A 21791-nucleotide genomic window follows, 5' to 3' on the forward strand; every position below is an offset into this window, starting at 1 on the left:
GTCACAGTATTTATTTGCATTTGAATTGGATGTTTGCTTGGGATGGCTTGGGGGCTGGAAAGGATGATGTCACTGCTTGGCACAACCCTGGCATAACATAAGTATAGCTGACCCCCGAACAACATGGGTTTGAACTGTGTGGGCCCATTTATATGCGGATTTTTTTCAACCAAATGTGATCGAAAATATGATAGTCACAGGATGTGAAACCTGTGTTTAGGGAGGGCCAATTTTTCATGTACACAGGTTCCACAGAGCCAACTGTGGAACTCGAGTATTTTTCTTGAGTTTTGGTGTATGCGGGGCTCCTGGAACCAATCCCTCCTGTATCCCAAGGGCTGACTGTACTAATAACTGGATGCCAAATGAATGGACTGGCCTTTGCTTTTCACAACTTACCTCTCCTACCCAATGGAGTCATGGAAGAAATGATTGAGAGTGTAAGAAATAGTTCTGTTTATTGATCAGAACATGGTATAAAATTACAGCAATTTGCAGGCATTCTGGACTTTTTGGGAGGGACATGCAGTGCTGGGCTCAAGCAGGGAATGGAGTGGAGGTATGGACCACTGGGCAATGGCTCCCTTCCTGGGCATGTTAAGGGACTGGTACTACCAGCACAGATGTTAGTTGTGAGAGAACTATTGGTCCTTGTCTCTGGAAACAAATGACGTGGGCAGTTCAGGTCATCAGACAATGCCATGCTTAATAATCCAGTCCTTTCCCATATGTGTTAGGTTCTGGCTCTCCCAATCTGGTTATGGTAGATTCTAATTGTTCTGTATAACGCTCATTCTTCCCACCAAAGGAAGGGAAACAGGCACATTGGTTTGGGAGGCCATCAGAGAATGGTGTGCACTTGGCTCAGGTCCTCTTGCTTCTAGATTCATCAAGATCTACTCAACTTGGAGGCAGTGGGCTGGGGTCACGGAAGCAGAAAATTGTGCACTACTGTTTAAGCTCAAGCAGAGGGACCTTCCATAGGGCAGCAGTGTGAAGAGATGAGCATGCTTCCAAAACAAACTCAAATTTCATCTTGTCTCTCTCAAGAAGAAGGAAGAGGAGGAGCTGGCAATCAGAGACAGCCATGTGATGCTGGGTTCCATAGAAAGTCTTCAGCAGAGAATTCTTCCAAAGTGTAAAAGGTATTTCTGTCCCAAGAGTTGGTGTGTAAAATCAGAACAAGGGCAGATCAGGGTGTTAAGGTGGTTGTTTAGCACAATGTCTCTGAGAGCTGAATGGCTGAGCGTCACCAGTTACATGACATTTTGAAACAGCTGGAGAGACCTCATGATGTTGTCATCCTGGGGAAGGAAGAGGGAAAAGAGGGTGTTTAGAACTCTCTGAGGCTCCTCCCTGAGAAGCTCTGTCACTCTGGTGAGCAAATCTCAAGCTTTTCTCATCCTATGTGGAAAGAACTCCACAAGGGCATGGGAAAAAAGGAGCAAGGGGTGGAGACGTAGAAAGTGATCAACTCAAAGCAAGAGGCACCTCCGCTAGCCTTAAAGAGGAATTCAGAAGAAACAAATATTCTAGTAAAACAACAAGTTGCCTCTTCTAAGAAGCTCTGGGCAATTGTATTTTATCAATTTTCCAAGTCTACTAAGATGATCACATTTTCTTCTTTTTATTCTATTAATGTGATTAATTATATTGACCAATTCTTCAATGCCAAACCAATCTTGAATTCCTAGAATAAACCCCTTTGTTCATGATTTATTATGCTTTTTAAAAATATATTTTTGGATTTAGTTTTTTACATGTATGTTCAGAAAGAATATATTAGCCTGAAATTTTTTTGTAATGGTCTTGTCAAGTTTCCATATAATGGTTCTGTTACCCTCATAAATCAAGTTGAGAAGTTTCCCTTTTTTCTCTATTCCCTGAGTTTGTATAAGATTGGTATCATTTCTTCCTTAAAGAAATGTACTAGTGACACCTCTGAGCATGCCATTTTCTCTAGGGGAAAGTTTTAAATAACAGATTCAATTTCTTTAATAGACATAGGGCTATTCAGATTTTCTATTTCTTTTTGTGTTAGTTTTGATAAGTTGTGTTTTGTAAGAAATTTGTAGATTTTATATAAGTTATCAAATTTATTGGATAATGAACTATTATCTGTTTAATGTCTCTAAAGCCTATAATGATGTTACCTTTTTCATTTCTGGTATTCTGATTTCCCATATTGATAGTCTTGAGTTTTCTCTCTATTTTTAAACTAAGTCTTGATAAGCGTTTATCAACTTTATTGATTCTTTTCAAAGAGGGAACTTTTGGCTTTATTGGTTTTCTTATTGCATATCTCTATTTTACATTTTTCTATCATATATTCTCTGAAGTATAGTATTGAACATGAAATCCTCAAATGTTCTATACTAAGCAACACACTTCTAAATCCATTGGTCAGAAAAGAAAATATTCTGAATTAAAATATAACGAAAATATGACATCTCAAAATTTGTGAGATCTAAAGCAATATTCAGCTAAAGTAGTACTCAGAAAAAAATTTACTTCTTGAAGTATACACATTTGAAAGGAATGGTTGAAAATCAGTGATCTGAACTTCTATCTCAGAAAACTAGAAAACAAAATCCTAGAAAACTGGAAATAAAAAATCAGAAGGAAGAGAATCATTTAGATCACAAATTAAGAAATAGAAAATAGACCTACGATAGAGCAAATTAGTGGAGACAAAAGTTGATTCTGGTTACTTGAATCTTTAGAAGTTGCTAGGACAGGGAGAAGTTATTGCCTAGTATTTAAGCTTAGGGGTTCTGGGGTCAAGCTGCCTGAATTCAAGTCCTGAATCTGTCATTTCATAATGTTGTGACCTTGAGCAGGTTATTTAATCTTTCTGTGTGTCAGTTTCTTCACGTGTAAAATGGGGTTGAGTGTATCTACCTCTAGGGTGGGTTGTGAAAAAGAAATGAATTAATTAATGAATAGCAATAGAAGAAGTTGCTCATGTGAGAAATTAAATTGTTTTGAAAACCTCTCTCACCTGATAAGCAAGATAAAAAAAAAAATCACAGTTTCAAGGTCATGGTATTTAAAGTTAGAATGACAGAGTTCAAGTTTCATCTCTACCACTTACTGTGGCCTTAGCCACATCTCTTAATCTGGCAATGCCTCAGTTTTCTCTTCTTGTAGATGGGTATGATCAATATTGCTATCCAGCCAATTCATAATGATTAAATGTTAAGATATTTTGAATCCTACTGGTAAATAGCTGCTGACCTGAGCTGCCTCTCAAACCCCAGAATCTTCCCCTTTGGCTACATGGTAACTTGCTTGGGATCCCTGGGCCACCCAAAGATCCATCAACTAATGAGTTAATACCCACCTTCACAAGGGTCCTCTAAGGCCCTGATTGGTCAATGTTCAGTCCATTCAACTTGTTAAATATTTTGAGTGTCACCCTGCATATAGGACATCTACATCAGAGGGTTACTGTGACATTTATGTAGGGCTCAGAGCACTCAGTAGGTGCTCAGAATGTGATAATAACTCCTCCCCTGCTTTCTTGCATTCGCAGCTCTTCTTGGTTGGAGCTCAGAGTAACTGTGTACCTTTCTAAAATAATGTAGTGATATAAATGCATTTCTCTAAAGTAGATGAAGCAATTATTTCCAGTTCAATCTCCAGCAGATACTCTAGGGCCAATTTATTTGTTAGACAATGAAAATTGTGGTTCAGGGTCCAGGGGCACCAGCATCACCTGGAGGAATGTTAGACCTATGGAATTGGAATCTGAATTTTAACAAGATCTTCAAGGATGTTGTTATGCACATTAAAGCTTTAGAAGTATTGGTCTAGGGCATTTGTGTTAAAATGAGGGTTTCTAGACCCTACCTTAGATCTAGAGTGTCTGGGATAGAGGCCTGCAAATGTACATTTTTAGAATCATCACAGGCAATTTTTATGTTCACCGTGGTTTGAGAATCACAGTTGTGGACTTTTTTCTCCCAGCTACTCCCTTGTATCCTGGGGATGGGGCATCGAGCTAAAGGCAGGGAGGAAAATGACGATGTTGCCCACTTGGGAAATCTATTTTCACAGAGACCCCCTCTGGGTTTGCACATCCCCCCAGGCCCCTGCTTAGGCTGTCTGTTCAGTCCTGTGCTTAGCCAAGACCAGCCACAGGCCAGGTTGAGGAGTGCAATTATTGGACTTCTGAGCCGTTGCTGTTGTTGCTTTTGGCTCTGGTCAGACGGGTTGCAGATATGTGCAGGTTTCTCAGTCCCTTCCTTGGGGCAGGCCCCTCCTCTCGCCCCAGATTTAGAGTTAGTGTGCCCTGAGATCTCTCCTTACCTCCTGACATGATTCAAGAAATTCATCTAAAGTCACAATGCCATCTTTATTTTTGTCCATTTTCTGAAAGACACAACAGAAAGCATTTTAAAGAACCTCGTGATCTGCATTCCATCTCTTGCTTGTTGTTAATCAGCTTTGCCCTGAGAATGAGGGTGGTCTTTCACCAGCCAGACAACTCCAGTCAGTCCCTGGTGACAGCACTTTGATACCCATGAACTTCCTTTAATCAGAAGACTTGCTCCAGATACTCATCACTCATTGCTGGCTTATTCTGCTGACACCCTAACATATCTTACCTAGACTCCCTACTTGCCTGTCCCTATGGCAGGAAGAACACTGGACACAAGAGGTTCTGAGGCTGTCTGTGTCACTTACTGTACGACCTTGTGCAAGGCCAGAGAGGCCTGGGTTTCCCTATCTGCAAAGTGGGAGGCTGGACCAGAGGGAGCTCTGACATTCTTTGATACTTCATTGCTACACTAATGTTTTACTAAAATGCCACTATGATCACACCACTCCCCTACTTCAGAATCCACAGTAACCACCTATCCTTTATCAAAAGGCTAAACTCTTCCATTTAAAGATCTCACAATCTGGCCCTATACTAGTTTCCAATCTTGTTTCCGCTCGCTGCCCAGACACAAATGCTTGACACCTCCACAGATGTGGTTAATGAAGTTTTGTGTTTACTCTGATCCTCCAAGAATTTTTACGGAAATTAGAATTCATACTATGCCACTTACACTTAATAATATACTTCCCTGATCTCTTCTGTAGAGTGTACTTACCTGCTTATTGAGATCGTCTATTCCTCAAGGACAATATAGCTTATAATTCTATTCTGCTTCCAGCAATGCTTAGTATAGGGTTGGACACAAACTACTTGCTCAGGTGCTCTTGGGTGGACACATCTAAGTTGGACTTAAAGCTCATGCGGCAGGGTGCGTGCGTTACCTGGAAGAAGACGTCCACGTGCTGCCTTGGAGTGTCTTCTTTGAGCACGGGATATGTGTATTTCCCCATCATGTCATAGATGGCTTTGACAATGTCCATCATCTCCTGGAGAGGGGCCAAAAAAAGCACATAGTGCGGGAACCATGAGGTCAAGTTCTTAGATGGCAGAGTTTGTGGCTCCCTGTCCCCCTTGCAATGAAAGTGATTAAAAGGACCTTCCTCAGTAGATTAAAGGGCATTAGAAGGCTGAAGAGGCTGTATTCTGAGAGCCTCCTCTTAGAGAGAAGACAGTAGAAAATTCTTTTTGCCTTCAGAAGTTTTGGGTAGGTTACCTCTTCTTGGGCATTGTCTTCAGTGAGGGGCAATGTGCGGGGTCCCTATTCATGGACTTGAGGCAAATGAAATATTATTGTGGATTAAAGAAAAGTTAATGTTCTGGCTTAAAGATCTAAAAATCCTCACAGGTTTGGTCACCGTTTTAAGTGAAGAGAAATGAACCAACAGTCAAGATGATCGATGGGGCCACACGAAGCCAGTGGTTCCTCAGACTGGGGCATTTATTAGAAAGATCAGTTTCCAAGTCCACCCCAAAACTACTGAATCAGAGCATCTCAGGAATCACTATTTTTATCAGGGTCCATTAGGAGCCATTATTCTGACCACCTCGGCCCCTACTTGGGAAGGAGATAAAAAGAATGTTCAGCATGTTTGACATGGTGTCCACAGAGACCCAGGGGCCAGGCTCTATCCTGAGTTCCTTGACTGTTACTTCTCGTTCCAGGTGCTTATTTTATTTTATTGGTTTTTTTTTACTTTATTTTAACCTATTAATAATTTTAGACTTAAAGTTACAAAAATACTACAGAGACTTCATGTATACCTTTCACCCAGCTTCCTCTAATGTTAACAACTTGCATAACCAGGGCACAATTACCAAACCAGAAAGTTAACATTGCTGCAAAATTATTAACTAAATTATAGAGCTTATTCAAATTTCATCAGTTTTTCACTAATGTCTTTTTTTTCTTCAAAGATCTAACATTGCATTTATTTGTTGTGTCTCCTCTAATCTGTAAGTTTCATTCTTTCCTTGTCTTTCAGGAACTTTAAAATATAAATACTGGTCAGTTATTTTGTAGACTGTCTCTCAATGGCTTAGTTCTTGTAATTAGACTGAAGTTATCCATTTTTGGCAAGAATTTCATAGAAGTGATGTTATATCCTTCTCAGTGCCTCACATCAGGGAGGTACCTGGGGTTGGAATGCCTTGTTACTGGTGATGTTAACCTTGATCATTTAATTAAGGTGGTGTCTTTCAAATTTGCCTACTGATTTTAGTGCCTGTTAGTGTATCTTGCCTACAAAAGTTATTACTGTAGTGTTTGCCTAATGGTAATTTTGTATTTCCTTTATTCCTTCTATATTTATTAATTGAATTTTTCTGTAAGGAAGAGCTGCCCTTTCTCCCTCATTTATTTATGTATTCAATTGTTTTTTTTATATTAGTGTGGACTCATGGAAGCTTACTGTATTTTATTGGTTATAATCCAATACCTAATCATTTTGTATTTTGCTCAAATTGCTCTAGTTTCGACTACTGGGAACTCCTTCAGGTTGACTCTATAGCCTTTGACATGCTCTATCTTTTTTTTTTTTTTTTTTTTTAAAGCACTCCTATACTTCCCAGCACTACAAGATGCTCCAGGCTCATCTTGTATTTTCTCTTTCCCAGTACTAAAATCAACCACTTCTCAAAGGAGACTGGTTCTTTTTATTGAAGAATGGTGTTTAGAAACCAAGGTCTACATGCTAGGTGTGCTCACTGCTACAGGAGTGTCATTGCTCCAAGGCCTCGTCAATAGAGCTAGGAAATAATGTTTGTATCCGTGTGTTTATTTTAAAATGTGTGCTTTTCAAGCCCTTCATGTCCACATGGCCACTGAGGTCTTTCCTGCCTGGGTACTTTGTGTCTTTCAAGGAATGTGTCCATCTAGCAGCTTCCCAGTGGAATATGGATGGGCCCCTCACCCTGGCCCTCCACCACCCAATCATGCCAACCCTGCCAACTGGTCAGCCTCATTGTGCACCAGTCTTCTCCTTCACACCCGAATCTGCAGCCATCTGGAAGCTTTTCTGTTTCTGGAACATACAAAGCTCTATCTTGCCCCAGAGCCTCTCTAGCAGCTGTTCCTTATGCCTGGAACACTTGTCCTGGCTTTTTTGCATGACCGGTTCTAGTATGACAACACCTCCTTATAGCGGCCTTTGCTAACCTTCCCTGCCAAACCATATTCTACTTGTCTATTGTCCATCCTTCTACACTGCTTCTTGAGCAGGGGACCTAGTCTCATTGTTCACCTGTTGATGTCCAGCACCTAGAACACCTAATAAGCCCTTAAATACTTGTTAAGCAAACACATGACTGAATGAATGAGGAATGAAAGCTGGGTAAGCTCTCTGAGCTTCAGTTTTCTCTGCATAAGGAGAGAACCTTGCAGGGTTGAGGGGAAGGTTAGAGATGATATTCACACCCCCAGGCACCCTGCCTGGCACCCCGGAGCTCAGCAAGTAGGATGTTACAGGAAGCTCAATTCACACTTCCACTGAGATACCAGGACACAGTGGATACCAAAATGAGTTTTGGGATAGATCTTTGGGTATTTCACTGGCTAGGCACATGTACTCTGAGGTTCTAAAAGTGTCAAGCAGTGAAGATTCAGAAATTATTTGTCATGATTTCTTTAGAGATGGTTGTGCCTCCCATCACCTGTTCTGTGGTTTTATTAGTAGGCGAAATAAGTTATGGCCAATATGATCCACTTTTAGTCTCATCTTACTTAAAAATCTCTCTTTTCTCTTCTAGGTGCTGCCTGCAATTCTACCATCTCGACTTTCAGCTTTCACTTGTGGCTGCTGACCTGTCAACACGCAGGTTCCGTAGGGAAGAGGAACTCTGTCCACGCAAACAAGTCATTTTCACCCCCTGTGCAATGCACATTGATCTGTGTGATCCAGTTAGAATGAATCTGTTTAATTCTTTCTTGGGCACCTGGGAGTAGGGCAGGGCAATGTGGGATGCCAAAGGTGCCCTTCTTTATTTTGCCAGGGACCAGCTCTGTTAGCTCCAGGGCAGATCCTGCCTCGTTGAGACAATGTTATCCTCGTGACTGAGGTTGTTTTCTATTTGCTCAGGCACCTTCACAGTAGCTCTTTCGAGCCCCTGGTTTCAGCTCACTTACCTCTTTGTTTATGTATCCATCTTTATTGATGTCGTACAAATTAAATGTCCACCTTAGTTTCTCATGGACGGTTCCTCTCAGTAAAATCGACAGAGCGGTTACAAAGTCCTGAGAAGTGAAAAGGCAGGAGTGACATTAACCACTGAGCTACCGGGTGGGGTGAAGCTGTGTCTTTGGGTCAGACTCTGTGATGCTTTTACAGAATGGTGCCTCCCACGTCCTCTTGTCCACCTGGAGGACGCGGCCACGCTCAGCCAAGAGCCCCTGCCTTCCCATCGCTGCCCTGCCCCATTCTTTGGGAAGAATGAAGCTCTGTGAGACACAGGCCCACACAGCCTCCCCTGATGTCGGCCTGCCCCAGGGCTGTAGGGGTTTATTTGTCACCTGAGTTGCAGTACAGTCAGTGGCTAAGGACATGAACTATGGGGACACGCTGCCTCCATTCAAGTCTCTCCTTCACCACTTCTTAGGTGTTTGAAGTCGGGAAAGCCACCAAAATTAGAACCCTACTTTGTAGGGTTATTATGGGGATTAAACGAGTTAATACATGCCCAGCACCAAGTACAGAAGCTAGCACGTGGCAAGCAGTGTGCGTGTGAGCTCCTACACTGTGATTATCACTCCCCCGAGTCCCTGGATTCCTGGAAGGCAGGGGAAGTGGCTGCTCCTCTCCACCTTCAGGAAATGCTTATTAAATGAATGAAGGTTTCTTTGTCTTGACTGAGAGCATTTGATGATCCAACCCTTCCGCCAGTGCCCCGAGGTCTAGAGGGAAAGGTGGAGTGGAACCAGGGACCCCCTAGAGTGGACCCAAGAGACCGGTGTACCTCGAACTTCACGGAGCCTGTCTGGGTGGTGTCGAAGGCGTTGAAGAGGTAATGGGCGTACGTGCTGGCGTCTGCAAGGCAGGAAGAGAAGGGCAGGTGAGGGGGGCAGGGGCTCCACACAGGGGCGCGAGAGCACTTCAGACAGAGGCAGGGCTTCGACAAGAAAGAGAGAAGGGGGTGCTGGGGTGACAGAGAGGAGGAAACCATGGAGTGGGGCCTGTTTGCTCAACTCTTGGGGTTTAGGTGGAAAGTGAATTCTAGCCCCTCCAACTGGCCATCCTGAGAGAACCACTCTCCTGCCGGTCTGTGCAGGGAATCTGGTGGATGAACGACGTGGTGACCGTGTGAGGATGTTGTTCTGCGTGGCAGTGCAACGCCGTGGGATGAGCACTTGCTCGGGAGCAGACAGGCCTGGGCTCTGTCACCACGTGGCTGTGTGGCCACAGACATCTAACGCAACCTCTCTAAGCTTTCCTTTCTCCTCTCTGTGCAATGGGATGTAGCAAGACCTATCTCTTGAAATTTCTGAAAAAGTATGTTAAACTAGAGCTATGCCTGGCACACAGTGAAAGCTCAATGAAGACTGGCTCAGTGGAACACAGTAAACTGGGACTCTGGGGCCTGCAGGGGACGAAAGTCTCCTTCTGTGTGGGTAGGGGCCCTGCACTGGTCCCACACCTGGGTAGGCACCTGTCTGCTGCTGAAGAGGCCCATGGGAAACAGGGCCCAAGAAATGGTTGGGACACTTGGATCTCTGTATTGTCAGGACCCAGGGGAGGGGTCCTGTAGGAGACAGCTCTTGGGATCAGGATGCAAGGTGGTATGTGACACATGGAGGCCATAGGAGGAGCCACCTATGTGGTCCCAGGCCCATGTGGCTAGGGCTGGTTCCCGCAGGAGTCAGGCAGGGCAACAGAGGGGGTGCTGTGGGCTGGCACACCGGTGACCTGGCTGTATAAGCACAAACGTTACGCTCCCTGCCTCTTTTTGGATTCATTTATTTTTATAGTTTCTGGTATTTACTAAAGCTCTTTTTCAAAATTCGGCTTGTCTCAGCTGTTTTAAGGACAAGAGTGGAGACTGGGTGTGAAGGCTCATGCCTGTAATCCTAACATTCTGGGAGGGTGAGGTGGGAGGATTGCTTGAGCTCAGGAGTTCGAGACCAGCCTGAGCAAGGGTGAAACTCCATCTCTACTAAAAACAGATAAATTATCCGGGTGTGGTGGTACATGCCTGTAGTCCCAGCTACTCGGGAAACTGAGGCAGGGGGATAGCTTGAGCCCAGGAGTTGGAGGTTGCAGTGAACTATGTTGATGTCACTGCTCTCTACCGAGGTCAAAAGAGCAAGATTATGTCTCAAAAAAAAAAAAAAAAAAAAAAAAGAAAGAAAGAAAGAAAGAAAATGCCAAGAGTGGAAAGTGTCCTGTATAATGGTGGAGCCAACCTGGCAAAGCCTCTCATGAGACAATTACTGGGTCTAATCCTGGTCTGCTACTTCCTAGCCGTGTGATCTCAAGTAAATTGTTTAACTTCTCTGAAGCTCAATCAACCCATCTGGGATCACAGTACCTGCTTTCTAGAGCTGTTGTGAGAATTTATGTTATTGCATTATCCATTTTTCTTCCCCTCCTGGAGTGGGTCCATTTTCAGAGCTCTTTTCTGCTAAAGTTTTAGAGAATTGCACAGCTTGTGCTAAGGGAGGCCTCCTGCTCTGAGTTCTCTCTCCTCCGGGAGGGGCAGACGACAGGCAGGAGTGGACCTGGCGGAAGGACAGCTGCTCACCACAAAGGGGTCTGGGCGGGACGTTGTCAAGGTCAGACTCACCTCCATGAGGGAAGAACTGGGCGTAGATCTGCTTGAATGTTTCTTCATTGACCACACCGCTGGGGCACTCCTGTGCGAGGGGGAGAGAGAATAAGCATTGGGGGGTGTAAGGGCCCATCCTGGGGTCTAGGGCTGCTCATGATCCTTGGTGGGCAGGGGCTGGGCAAGCACCCCTGCATTTCCATGTCTCCAAGGAGAGTGGCTGGAGGTAGCCTCACCTCGGGACGGAAGCTGCCTTGCAAAATGTTGAGACGTTGTCAGAGAATGGGCACTGAGAGGTGGAAAAAGTTTGGGTTTGGGGATTAGAAAGGCCTAGGCTTGTATCCTGGCTCAGCTAATATGAAACTTTGTGACTTTGGCCAAGTCAATCTCTGATCCTCATTGTCCTTACCTGTAAAACAGAGCTGGCAGTACCTTCCCAACAAGGCTACCGTGAGCTTTAATAGGTGAGCCTGTGTCAGGTGGCACTGAGTCCATGGTCAATGCCAAGTAGTGTCTCTTTCTTCTCTTGTCTGGATGCTGTTCCCCTCAGCCCAGTCCCATCTGGGCCACCTTCCCACAGAGCCCTGCTCCAGCCCACGGCTAACACTGCCTCTTCAAGATCAGAAGGAAAGAAGCCCCGACGGTAGGAAACCAGGCACATGGCCAGCGCAGTGTGTGTAGAAGGCAGAGGCATCGCGGCTCTTGTCAGATAACTCCCAGGAGGTACTTGAATCCCCATGGGTCAGTGCCGTGAACATTGAGGCTGTCATCAGTTTAGGATCAACTAAGCTCTACCTACAGACTGCATCTGGAAGGAGGGTAAGTAGGAGCACCTCTCTCCGCCCCACCCCAACCCGGGATTTGGAAATAAGATTGCACTCTAAGAGTTAAGCTTGTACAAACAATCCCGGATGGGATCTGAGCTCTGCCTTTTGAAGACAGGAATGTATTAATGTATATGAGGCAACAATGATCCCCCATCCTCTGATTCCACCTTTGATTGTAACTTGGCATCTGCAGAGCTCACAGGGCAAGAAGGGCCCAGCAAGGGGAGAGGAGTGTCTGGTCCCACCACCAGTTCCATTTCCCATGGAGAATCAATACACTGACACTCGGGCTTATACATCAGTCTCTGTGAGCCTGGTTAGCGTAGGTCAGCAGACCTAAGTCCCATCATTTTGGGGCACCCACAAGATGGAAAGTGTGAATGTGTAAGAAGAGCTAAGGCCAGAACCTGGGCCAGGGTGAATCCTGCAAGGTTGTGCCACCCTGTGGAGTGTCTGGGCGGTGGGCCAGTTTACTGTCTCCTGAGATTGCCTCGTCCTTCCTTTCCAACCACGTGATCTCGCTCTCATGTCCCCTTCCCTGTACAACAGTTGGCCTTCCTTGTACAACCACACATATGGGAAACTCCCTTAGGAACTCCCTTGGCACTTGGGAGAGTTTAGTCCCATCCCACTCAGTGTCTGTGGAGGCTACGTGGGTCTTACATTTTTGAAGCCTCGATAAAGGACTTGCAGCTCCCTCTTAGTGAAGTTGGTCTGGGCCTCGAGCTGCTCCAGTCCCTCAGGTCGATGGCAAACCATGGTCATCTCCAGCTCATCTTCAATCTTATCTGGAACCAGAGGAGATGGCATTGGAGCGGTTGGCCTCAGGGGTCACTCTTGTCTGACAATAGTCTGCATTGGCAAAGAGGGCTGTCATGACCAGGGACTTAGGACTGTGGCCTGGGGGGGCACTGCCGATGGCCTTCCTGCCATGAACCTTATTTCCCTGCCTAGTCAGTCTCTGTCTCACACCAGCCCACCCCGTTACTGTGGGGGTGTTGGACACCACAGAGGGAGGGGCTTCGGCGTTGGAGATAAACATGTTCCAAGTGGAGATGAAGGTAGAAGTGCTCAAAACAATTCCATATGAACACATGTCCCTTGCTTTCAGAATAACCTCTTTGCATATTCAAATTGTTGTCCATTGAACTTTCTGAATATTCCAGAGACACAGGTAAGTGAGCAGAATGATAACGTCCTCCAAACAGCAAAGGGAAATAATGAATATATTAAAAAAACAAAGTAAACTCACACCATTTGGGCCAACTCGGGAAAGGTTAGGATGATTTAGTAAGAAGTTCAAAGTATAGCATGTTAAGTATTAATTATAAAAATTTGAATATATTTACAGTGTCTTATTTTGTTATATCTGCTAGATATCCTTAAATACTTGGAAAATGACTTAAGTAGGAGCTACTTTGTATAAAGCAATTGAAGGGCTCTAAAACCAGTTGTTGTAAGTAGTAGTTTAAGTATGCCTCACATGGGTACTATAATGGAATCTAATGTTGCACTAGTTATTTAGAAAATGTGTGTCAATCAAAGTAAGGAATCTGCCCATCTCCCACTGAAGGATTATATCATCCAAATCAGTGGAATTTTCAACATCTTGCCATTACAGAGGGGTGAGTGAGTGTCTTCCTCTGGGCTTTGCCAGAATGCTTTCTATAAATTTACACCAGTCAAGAATCAATTACCATCTAACTATCTCTGCCTGTTGTCATGAGGACATTACCAAATCCATATATTGAATGACTGTAAATCTGGGCTGGCGAGAATAGCGCTGACATGGGCAGGCTGGAACATGCCCACACCACGTCCCGCCCCATGGCAGTCCAGAGAAGGACTGGCTTAGTTTCTACACCGGAGAACAAGGTGAACAGGTACATTAAATCGTGCGCGTTTCTCTAATCATTGTCATTCTCTGCACCAGATTTTCTCTGCAATTGTCACTTTCCCCTCTGAGACTTTGATTCCAATATAAAAGGAATCCAACAAATTAAGTTTGTATCTTGTACATATCCCCAAAGGTAATGGATGCTCGTGTAAAGCTCCGGTAACTTGGTAACAATTCCTAATTGTCATCTTTCTTACGTGCTGGGCAATACATATCACCTTATCCTGCTGAGCGCAAGGCAGGTGATTCAATATGAATAAGACACTGTTTATATCACATAGCAACAAGTGGCCAATTTCCTCATAATTCATAATTCTTAAAGAGCCTTTGATTATTGTTATGTTTGTAGTTAATGAGTTAAGTAGCAATTACCTAAACACTGAAGCATTTCTATGTAAATCAAAAGGCTGATTCTAAAAAAAAAAAAAAAGAAGGAAAGAAAGCAAAAGAAAAGGAAAAACAATTCACATAAGTCTAATTGAGAATGCTCATATCTGTTTTTAACTCATTTTAAAATAGAAGTCAATTGTTGGTTTAAATCTCTTAACATTGGATCTTTCATTTTTAAAATGCACATATCTATGACTGTGCATATATTCAGCTGTGCATATATTCTGTAGAAACGTCAGAAGGGGCTGCAGCACTTTTCACATCCTTCCCGTTTCCCCTTAGGCGTTCTGGGGGTGCTGCCAGGTGGCCCCCATAAAAAAAGGAGAAGCAGCAAAAATCATATTAAAATGTAAATAAAGAAAATGGAAATATTGTATTTTTGGAATAAATGATGCATTTTTGAAGGCATCCAGTTTACCGTTCTAGGTTTATCTTACCCAGAAGCATAAAAGAATTTTGTGCAGTATTGTTTTATCCCTTAATCTTCCTGTGACTGAATTTCTCACAAGCTCAGAGAAATTTCTTTGTAAAAGTTTGAGGGGACCTTTCTGACTCAGAAGCAGCACTTGTTTCCCATCACTTTTATTAAAAATGCACTAAGTAATTATTGAGATATCAACTATTAAACACACTTCATTAAGATGGAAGTAGACTTTATTAATAAATGATTTGTTTGCTGTCTGGACAGCAAGATCGATTTCCATATCAAACAGATTCTGTAATATCTGAATATTTGGATATTGACTGCCAAGTTTTTGTTTTGTTTTCCTTTTTCATCATCTGCTAATTGTCAGGCTGTGCTAACAACAGTTATGGAAGGAAATTCACATCTTGGGGACTCAACATGCTGGCAAGTAGCCTGCCTATGGATGTTAGGGGCTTAAACCAGTGGCTTTCAATTTTTTTTTACTGTATTTTATAGTAAGAACTGCAATTTGTATCACAATCCCATATACATATACATATAAGCAAAAACTTCATGAACTATTTTAAAGCAAAATTTAATGACATAAAACTGTCCTTCACTAACGTGAGATGTATTCTATTCTCAGTTTTAAAAGACTCCTTTGGAAACACATGCTGGTTGTGACCGTCACGTGCCATGACTTCTGGCTGGCAAACACTGATTTAATGTGTCTACCGGGCAGGCAATGTGGTGCCGGCCACGGGAAATACACCCAGAAGAAACTTCAGAGGTGGCTGCAGCACTTTTCATATTCCTCCTGGTGCCCCTCGGGGATTCCCTGGATGCTGCCCGGGTGGTCCCAGTAAAGGAGGGAGGGTGACCCAGCTTCCTGATTGGAGGACAGAGAACAGAACGAACATGTGGGAGTCTCTGTGGCAGTTTCGTCTGAGGTTTGCTAAGAGTCTCCAATGCCAAATGTTGCTCGTCATTATTATTTTTGTTACAAAAAATAACGATGAGCCAGTTACTAAGTCAGACGGAGTTTGAGCAGTTGAGATAAAAATTAACCTAGGGACTTAATACTATGATGATCACTACACAACAAGAACAAATTAAAAGACTTTCTGTTTTACTATTAAGCTGTAAAATGTTGTCATGCCTATTGTCCCATAACCTTGTGTGTGGTGGGGAGAGAGGGGACCACTGCCCTGCCCATCTGACATCAAGAAGGTGGGTGTCCTAACAGACGCAGTAATTTTCCAACTATGCGTTCTTCACACCCGATGAGTCTCCATCACGGGGGTACAGCTACGTAGAATCACCAACTACGGGGGACCTACGCAGGAAGCTCTCAGGCTGCAGCATAGATGATTCAGTTTAAGTGGTCCTGAATGTTTTGGGATCGCAGACTCTTCTGAGTATAGAACGAAAGCTTTAGACTCCATCGGAAAAAAATGCACCATCACTGCATTCTTGCCTATACAGGCATGTGTCGCTTAACGACAGGGATATGTTCTGAGAAATGCATCATTAGGCAATTTTGTCAATTTGAGAACATCACAGAGTACACTCACACACACCTAGATGGTACAGCCTACTGCACACCTAGGCTGTACGGGGTAGCCCATTGCTCCCAGGCTACACAACTATACAGCACGGAACTGAATGCTGTAGGCAATTGTAACGCAGCGCTAAGTATTCGTATGTCTAAACATATCTAAACACAGAAAAGGTACAGCAAAAATATGGCATAAAAGATAAAAAAATGGTACATCTGTATAGGGCACTTACCATAAACAAAGCTTGCAGGACTGGAAGCTGCTCTGGGTGAGTCAGTGAGCGGTGAGTGAATGTGAAGGCCTAGGACACCCTGTACACTGCTGTAGACTGTATAAACACTGCACACTTAGGCTACACTAGATTCATAAAAAGGTTCTTTCTTCAATAATAAATTAACTTTGGCTTACTGTAACTTTTTCACTTCACAAACTTTGTGATTTTTAAAATTTTTGATTCTTTTATAATAATTCTTAGCTTAAAACACAAACACATCGTACAGCGGTGCACAAATATTTTCTTCCTTTATATCCTTATTTTATAAGCTTTGTTATTTTTAAAATTTAATTTTTTTGACATTTTAGACTTTTTTATTAAAAACTAAGACATAAACGCACACATTAGCCTAAGCCTACACAGGGTCAGGACCATCAAGATGTTGCTAGGTGACAGGAATTTTTCAGCTCCATTTATAATCTTATGGGACCACCATTGTATATGTTCTGTTGTTGACCAAAATGTCATTACGCGGAGCATGACTATACACTTTCGGCGAGTTTCTGCATCTTTTAAACACATTGAGCTGGTGCTAAGGTCTTCCAGCGTAGGAGATCTTTTCTAAACTCTGTCACTAACTGGCTTTGTCTAAGTCGTAGGTCACTTAGACAATTGGTGACAGAGCTGGATGTAGAATCCAGCCAGTCCTGGCCTCTTCCATCAGACCTGACAGCTCTGTGCCCGGCTATAAGTAGACTATGAGCAGCAGGAGGACCCAGTGAGGTGCCTCCTTGGCCAGCCTCATGGCCACGGCCATCTCCTTCTCCCTGGACCGGAAATAGTTTCGCCATCATGGTGTCTGGGTTGGACTTCATACTTACTCATCTAGTTTTTTTTTTTTTTTTTTTTTTTTTTTGAGACAGAGTCTCACTCTGTTGCCCTGGCTAGAGTGAGTGCCGTGGCGTCAGCCTAGCTCACAGCAACCTCAAACTCCTGGGCTTAAGCGATCCTACTGCCTCAGCCTCCCGAGTAGCTGGGACTACAAGCATGTGCCACCATGCCCGGCTAATTTTTTGTATATATATATTTTAGTTGTCCATATAATTTCTTTCTATTTTTAGTAGAGACGGGGTCTCGCTCTTGCTCAGGCTGGTCTCGAACTCCTGACCTCCAGCGATCCACCCGTCTCGGCCTCCCAGAGTGCTAGGATTACAGGCGTGAGCCACCGCGCCCGGCCACTCATCTAGTTTTGAGGTTACAAAATAGCTACTTTTGGCCTGAATGCAGCCCAAAGACAGGTTGTGTTTGATTTGTAAAATGTGTTTTAATTATTTGGGAATTAGGTGCCCATGTTTAAAGATGAGACGTTCATCTACAAATGGATTTCTGATTCCTCTTGGAAAATGGAGTTATCTGACAACTTTGGTCTCATATTCTCACAAGGCAAGAGTCTACTAGAGCTGAGCAGTGGCTGTCCCCTCTGGGCAGCCGTACCGTCTAGGGCTGTCTGTTGTAACCCATTAATGCCACCTGCCTGGCACCCCGGGCATTTGAGTTTTCAGCTCCTGATCTGTACCCACGACTCCTCCCACCCGCCTACCTTTCTCCTACCTCACACCACACCACCTACTCCCTCACTATCTGCTTATTTAAACACACTCCACGCTGTTGCATAAAGACTTGAGGCTGATTATAGGAAATAAATATAATAAAGTAATAAGTAATAAGAAAAACTGCCTCAGAAAATGTGGATTAGATTAAGAGGTCAAGACCACGGGGGAAAAAGAGAACAGAGAAATTCAGGCCATTTGTTTGAAGCAATTACAACACTTGAGCCACAAATTGGCTCTGAGATTTTACATATGTCTTATTGCCCATGAAAAAAAAACATATCAGTTTCTTAGGGGGAGCAAAGCTTTTCCTAAAGCTTATCTCAGAATGAACATTTCCAACTGTTTCTATAGAGGTGGGGTTTGCTAACAAGGGGAACAGAAAGTTGGTGAGTGAGAAGACTAATTATAGAATAGATACTTGATTAAGAAGCCCATCCCTTGCAAGTCATGTGACCAAAGTAATCGAGTAAGTTTAAACTTTTTTTTTTTTTTTACCTCTCTGATACTGGTAATACCACCAGGCGATGTCTAGGAAAAAGTGAGAAAACATTTTACCAAATCCATTCATCAAAAAGGAAAACACACTTTTATTGTTGATGGAGAGGCCACTCTAAGGGTGTCCAGGTCACCGTCCATCTCGACATATGCAAAGAAGCCTCTCCGTACCAGAGCTAGGGCTGAACACCCTGTCCTTTTCCCATGGTCGGAACAGGCAAGAGCGATGAGTCGCCTCCCGGTGGCCATGGCTCCCAGCAGGGGGCTCGCTGAGCATGCCCTCAGCCATGCAGTCATGCAGCCTGCAGAGATGGATGGCGCGTGGCAGATGTGCATGGATGTGGATGGGTCCTTGGAAATACCTGCATGTTTGACTGGAGAGCGGCTCGTAAGACCCCTCCAAAATCAGGAGGCCCCCAGTACCCCTCTCTGCTTCTTTGTGATCTGAAGCTACAAACCTTATAGGATCATTTATTCACTCACTCAACAATGGTCAATGAACATATTGGTGAATGTACTATGTATATATTGGTGAATAAAATCTCTGTTCCCTGCTCTCATTGAGCTTACAATCTATAAATCTTTGCTTCTCTCTTCCCTTTTTAAACTTGATAAGTAACTCAGATGCAGAAGAGGAAAAAGGCAGTTGTGGAAGATAATTAGCACATTAGGACGCGTGGCAGAGTAGATGCAGGCTAAGTCCCCTGTTATGCCGAATATAAAACACAAGACGAAACAGCAGACCTGGAAAGCCATCCATGGCACAGTGGAGTTGAGTGGGCCCAAGGTCCCAGGGAACTCTACTAGATGTCTCCTGGCCTTTTTGGGTCTATTTGGTGGTCAGCCTGGCTCTCCTTTGTAGGTTCTTCTTTGAACTTCCTCCTGTCTTGCCAGCACCCTGACCAAGAGTGTGTAAGGCAGCCCAGCCACCACCAAAAGTGTGCTTTAGTTTTTGCCCCCAATCTGCAACCCCAGACAGCAGGGACTTACTTGCCTGCTGCTCCTGTAAGTGGTAGCATAGGTGAATATCCATTGGTAAGTGTTTTCACTCTTGTCTCCTGACCTGTGTCCCATGGGACAAACTTATTTTGCTGGATTTATCTGCCCCTTTTATCAGGCTGGTTAGGTGACATTTGCATTTATTTATTTATTTTCACTAATAGACTTTATTTTTTTGAGCTATCTTAGGTTTACAGAAAAATTCCATAGAAAGTATAGAGAGTTTCCATACATTCCAACCTTACAGTTTCCCCTCTTATTAACATCTTGCATTGGTGTGGTATATTTTTTTTACAATTGATGAACCAATATTGGTATGTTAATAGTAACTAAAGTCTTTAGTTTATATTAGAGTCCACTTTTTGTGTTGCATGGTTCCATGGGCTTTGATAAATGCATAATGCCACGTATCCACACTTATAGTATCATATAGCATAGTTTCACTGCCTTGAAAAAGCTTAGGTAGCATTTTAATAGAGATATGTCTACAAATATGGATTGACATCCTCTGGCATGCCAGGAATGTGATAGGTATTGGAAAAGAGATGAAAAGACATAAAGTCTGTTTACATGAGCTGTCAGACTGGTGAGGAGGCATACACATAGTCCAGGGATTGCAAACTCAAATGCCAGTAGTCATTGGCAGGTAATTTAGATGAGGACAGGTGACGGATGTACAACTCTAGAGGGTGGTGGGGACTGAGAACTGGAGAAAAATTGCCCCATGAAAGGGGAACAACTGTTACTGAGCCAGTTGTTAATAGGTAGTAATAATTTAAGCCCAGTGAATCCAGATCTTTAGATTTTTCAAGAGATGCCATAATTAAAGATCGTTTGTTTCCTGATTCTTAGCTGTTATCAATGAATTTAATATTGAACACATACAGCAGGTGCCAAATATAACACATTTGTGGGAAGGATGTTGTAGGCTGTTGGTTTGGAACTTTTCATTGGCAAATCATTCCAAAACAGCATGGATATGGCAAAGAACTGGGAACTGGGGAGAGGAAGCTCTTAATGCCTCCTGGGTGGCACAGGAGTGAAAGGGATATGAGGGAAAGCTTCAAGGGGGTGTGTGATAATTTAGTTGAGTCTTGAAGGATGAAGGGACGAGGGAACAGCATATGCAAAGGCACAGAAACTGAAAGACCCAGGAATAGTGAGCTCTCTTGTAGCAGAGCTGAAATCTCTCTGAGAACAGCTAGAAGGGGATGATGTTTAAAAAGTCCCATCTGTTTGAAGGCATTACAGAGCCACCAAGGTAGCCTGCCCCAAAACAGCTCAGTCCCTGTCTGGATTAAGTTTACCTGCTTTTGTTCTATTACTTTTCAGAAGTTGAAGGCTTAACCAGATAGTTTACACATTTTCATTCTAATGTCTACCATTCAGTGAAAATTTGCCAGGCATATCAAGAGACAGGACCAAGAGAAAAAAACAGAATACAAGTCATAGATCTACAGATGATTCAAATACTGGATTAATCAGGCATGAGCTCTAAAATAAGGGTGAATATATGCTCAAGAAAATAGACAGAAAGCTACAGAATTTCACTAAAAGAACTAGCATATATACAAAAAAGTGAATTAAAAATTCCAGAATTAAAAAATATATTACCCCATATTAACAACTAAATAGACCAATTTAACAGCACGTAATACACAGATGAAGAGAGAATCAACGATTTGGTAGGCAGATCCATAGAAAAATATACAGGCTGATGCATTGAGAGAGAAAATAATGGAATCACAGGTAAAAGCATAGGATACATATGGGACATGATGAAAAGTACTAACATATGTATAATTAGTGTAAAGAATGATTATGAAGCAATATTTGAAGAGATAATAAATTTTAAATAAAAAAATGGGTGAAATATATTGAGCCTTGAGTTCAAGAAGCCCCACAAACCCCAGGCAGGATAAAAACAAAGAAAAACCACCTACAAAAACATAGGAAACTGCTGAAATATAAAGATAACTAGAAAGTCTTTGATACAAGAGAGCAAGCATCAGTTATGAACCAAACCCTAACTAAGTGATGTGTGCAAGCATAGGGGCAAAGAAATTAAAAATAAAGTGATGGAAAAGGATACACCATGCAAACACAAATCAATAAAAGCTGGCATGGCTATGTTCACATCAGATTCAGCAGATGTTAAAGCAGGAATCTTTGCTAGAGATAAAGATAAAGTTTTTATGTAAAAGGATCCATTCACTAGGAAGTGCTAACAATTCTAAATAACATGTATTAA

At 42.9% G+C, this 21791-nt stretch overlaps 1 protein-coding gene across 5 annotated transcripts in view; it reads right to left on the reverse strand.

The window, feature by feature from the left end:
* Positions 1-432: 432 nt before the first annotated feature.
* The window catches only part of KCNIP1 (potassium voltage-gated channel interacting protein 1), a 304488-nt gene continuing 283129 nt past the window's right edge, over positions 433-21791 (reverse strand). For 2 of the 5 annotated variants that reach the window (XM_069484216.1, XM_069484217.1), the window contains exons 2-9: positions 18542-18574; positions 12631-12755; positions 11159-11228; positions 9335-9405; positions 8508-8615; positions 5269-5373; positions 4312-4374; positions 1257-1304 (exon numbers count right to left, since the gene is read on the reverse strand). In XM_069484216.1, the coding sequence (XP_069340317.1) occupies positions 1257-1304; positions 4312-4374; positions 5269-5373; positions 8508-8615; positions 9335-9405; positions 11159-11228; positions 12631-12755; positions 18542-18574 (623 nt within the window). Of the gene's footprint in view, positions 1305-4311; positions 4375-5268; positions 5374-8507; positions 8616-9334; positions 9406-11158; positions 11229-12630; positions 12756-18541; positions 18575-21791 lie in introns of all 5 variants that reach the window. The other 3 variants (XM_069484220.1, XM_069484221.1, XM_069484218.1) reach the window with 2 other exon arrangements.

This window comes from Eulemur rufifrons, chromosome 10, assembly GCF_041146395.1.
Source record: "Eulemur rufifrons isolate Redbay chromosome 10, OSU_ERuf_1, whole genome shotgun sequence".
NCBI classification, from domain to species: domain Eukaryota; kingdom Metazoa; phylum Chordata; class Mammalia; order Primates; family Lemuridae; genus Eulemur; species Eulemur rufifrons.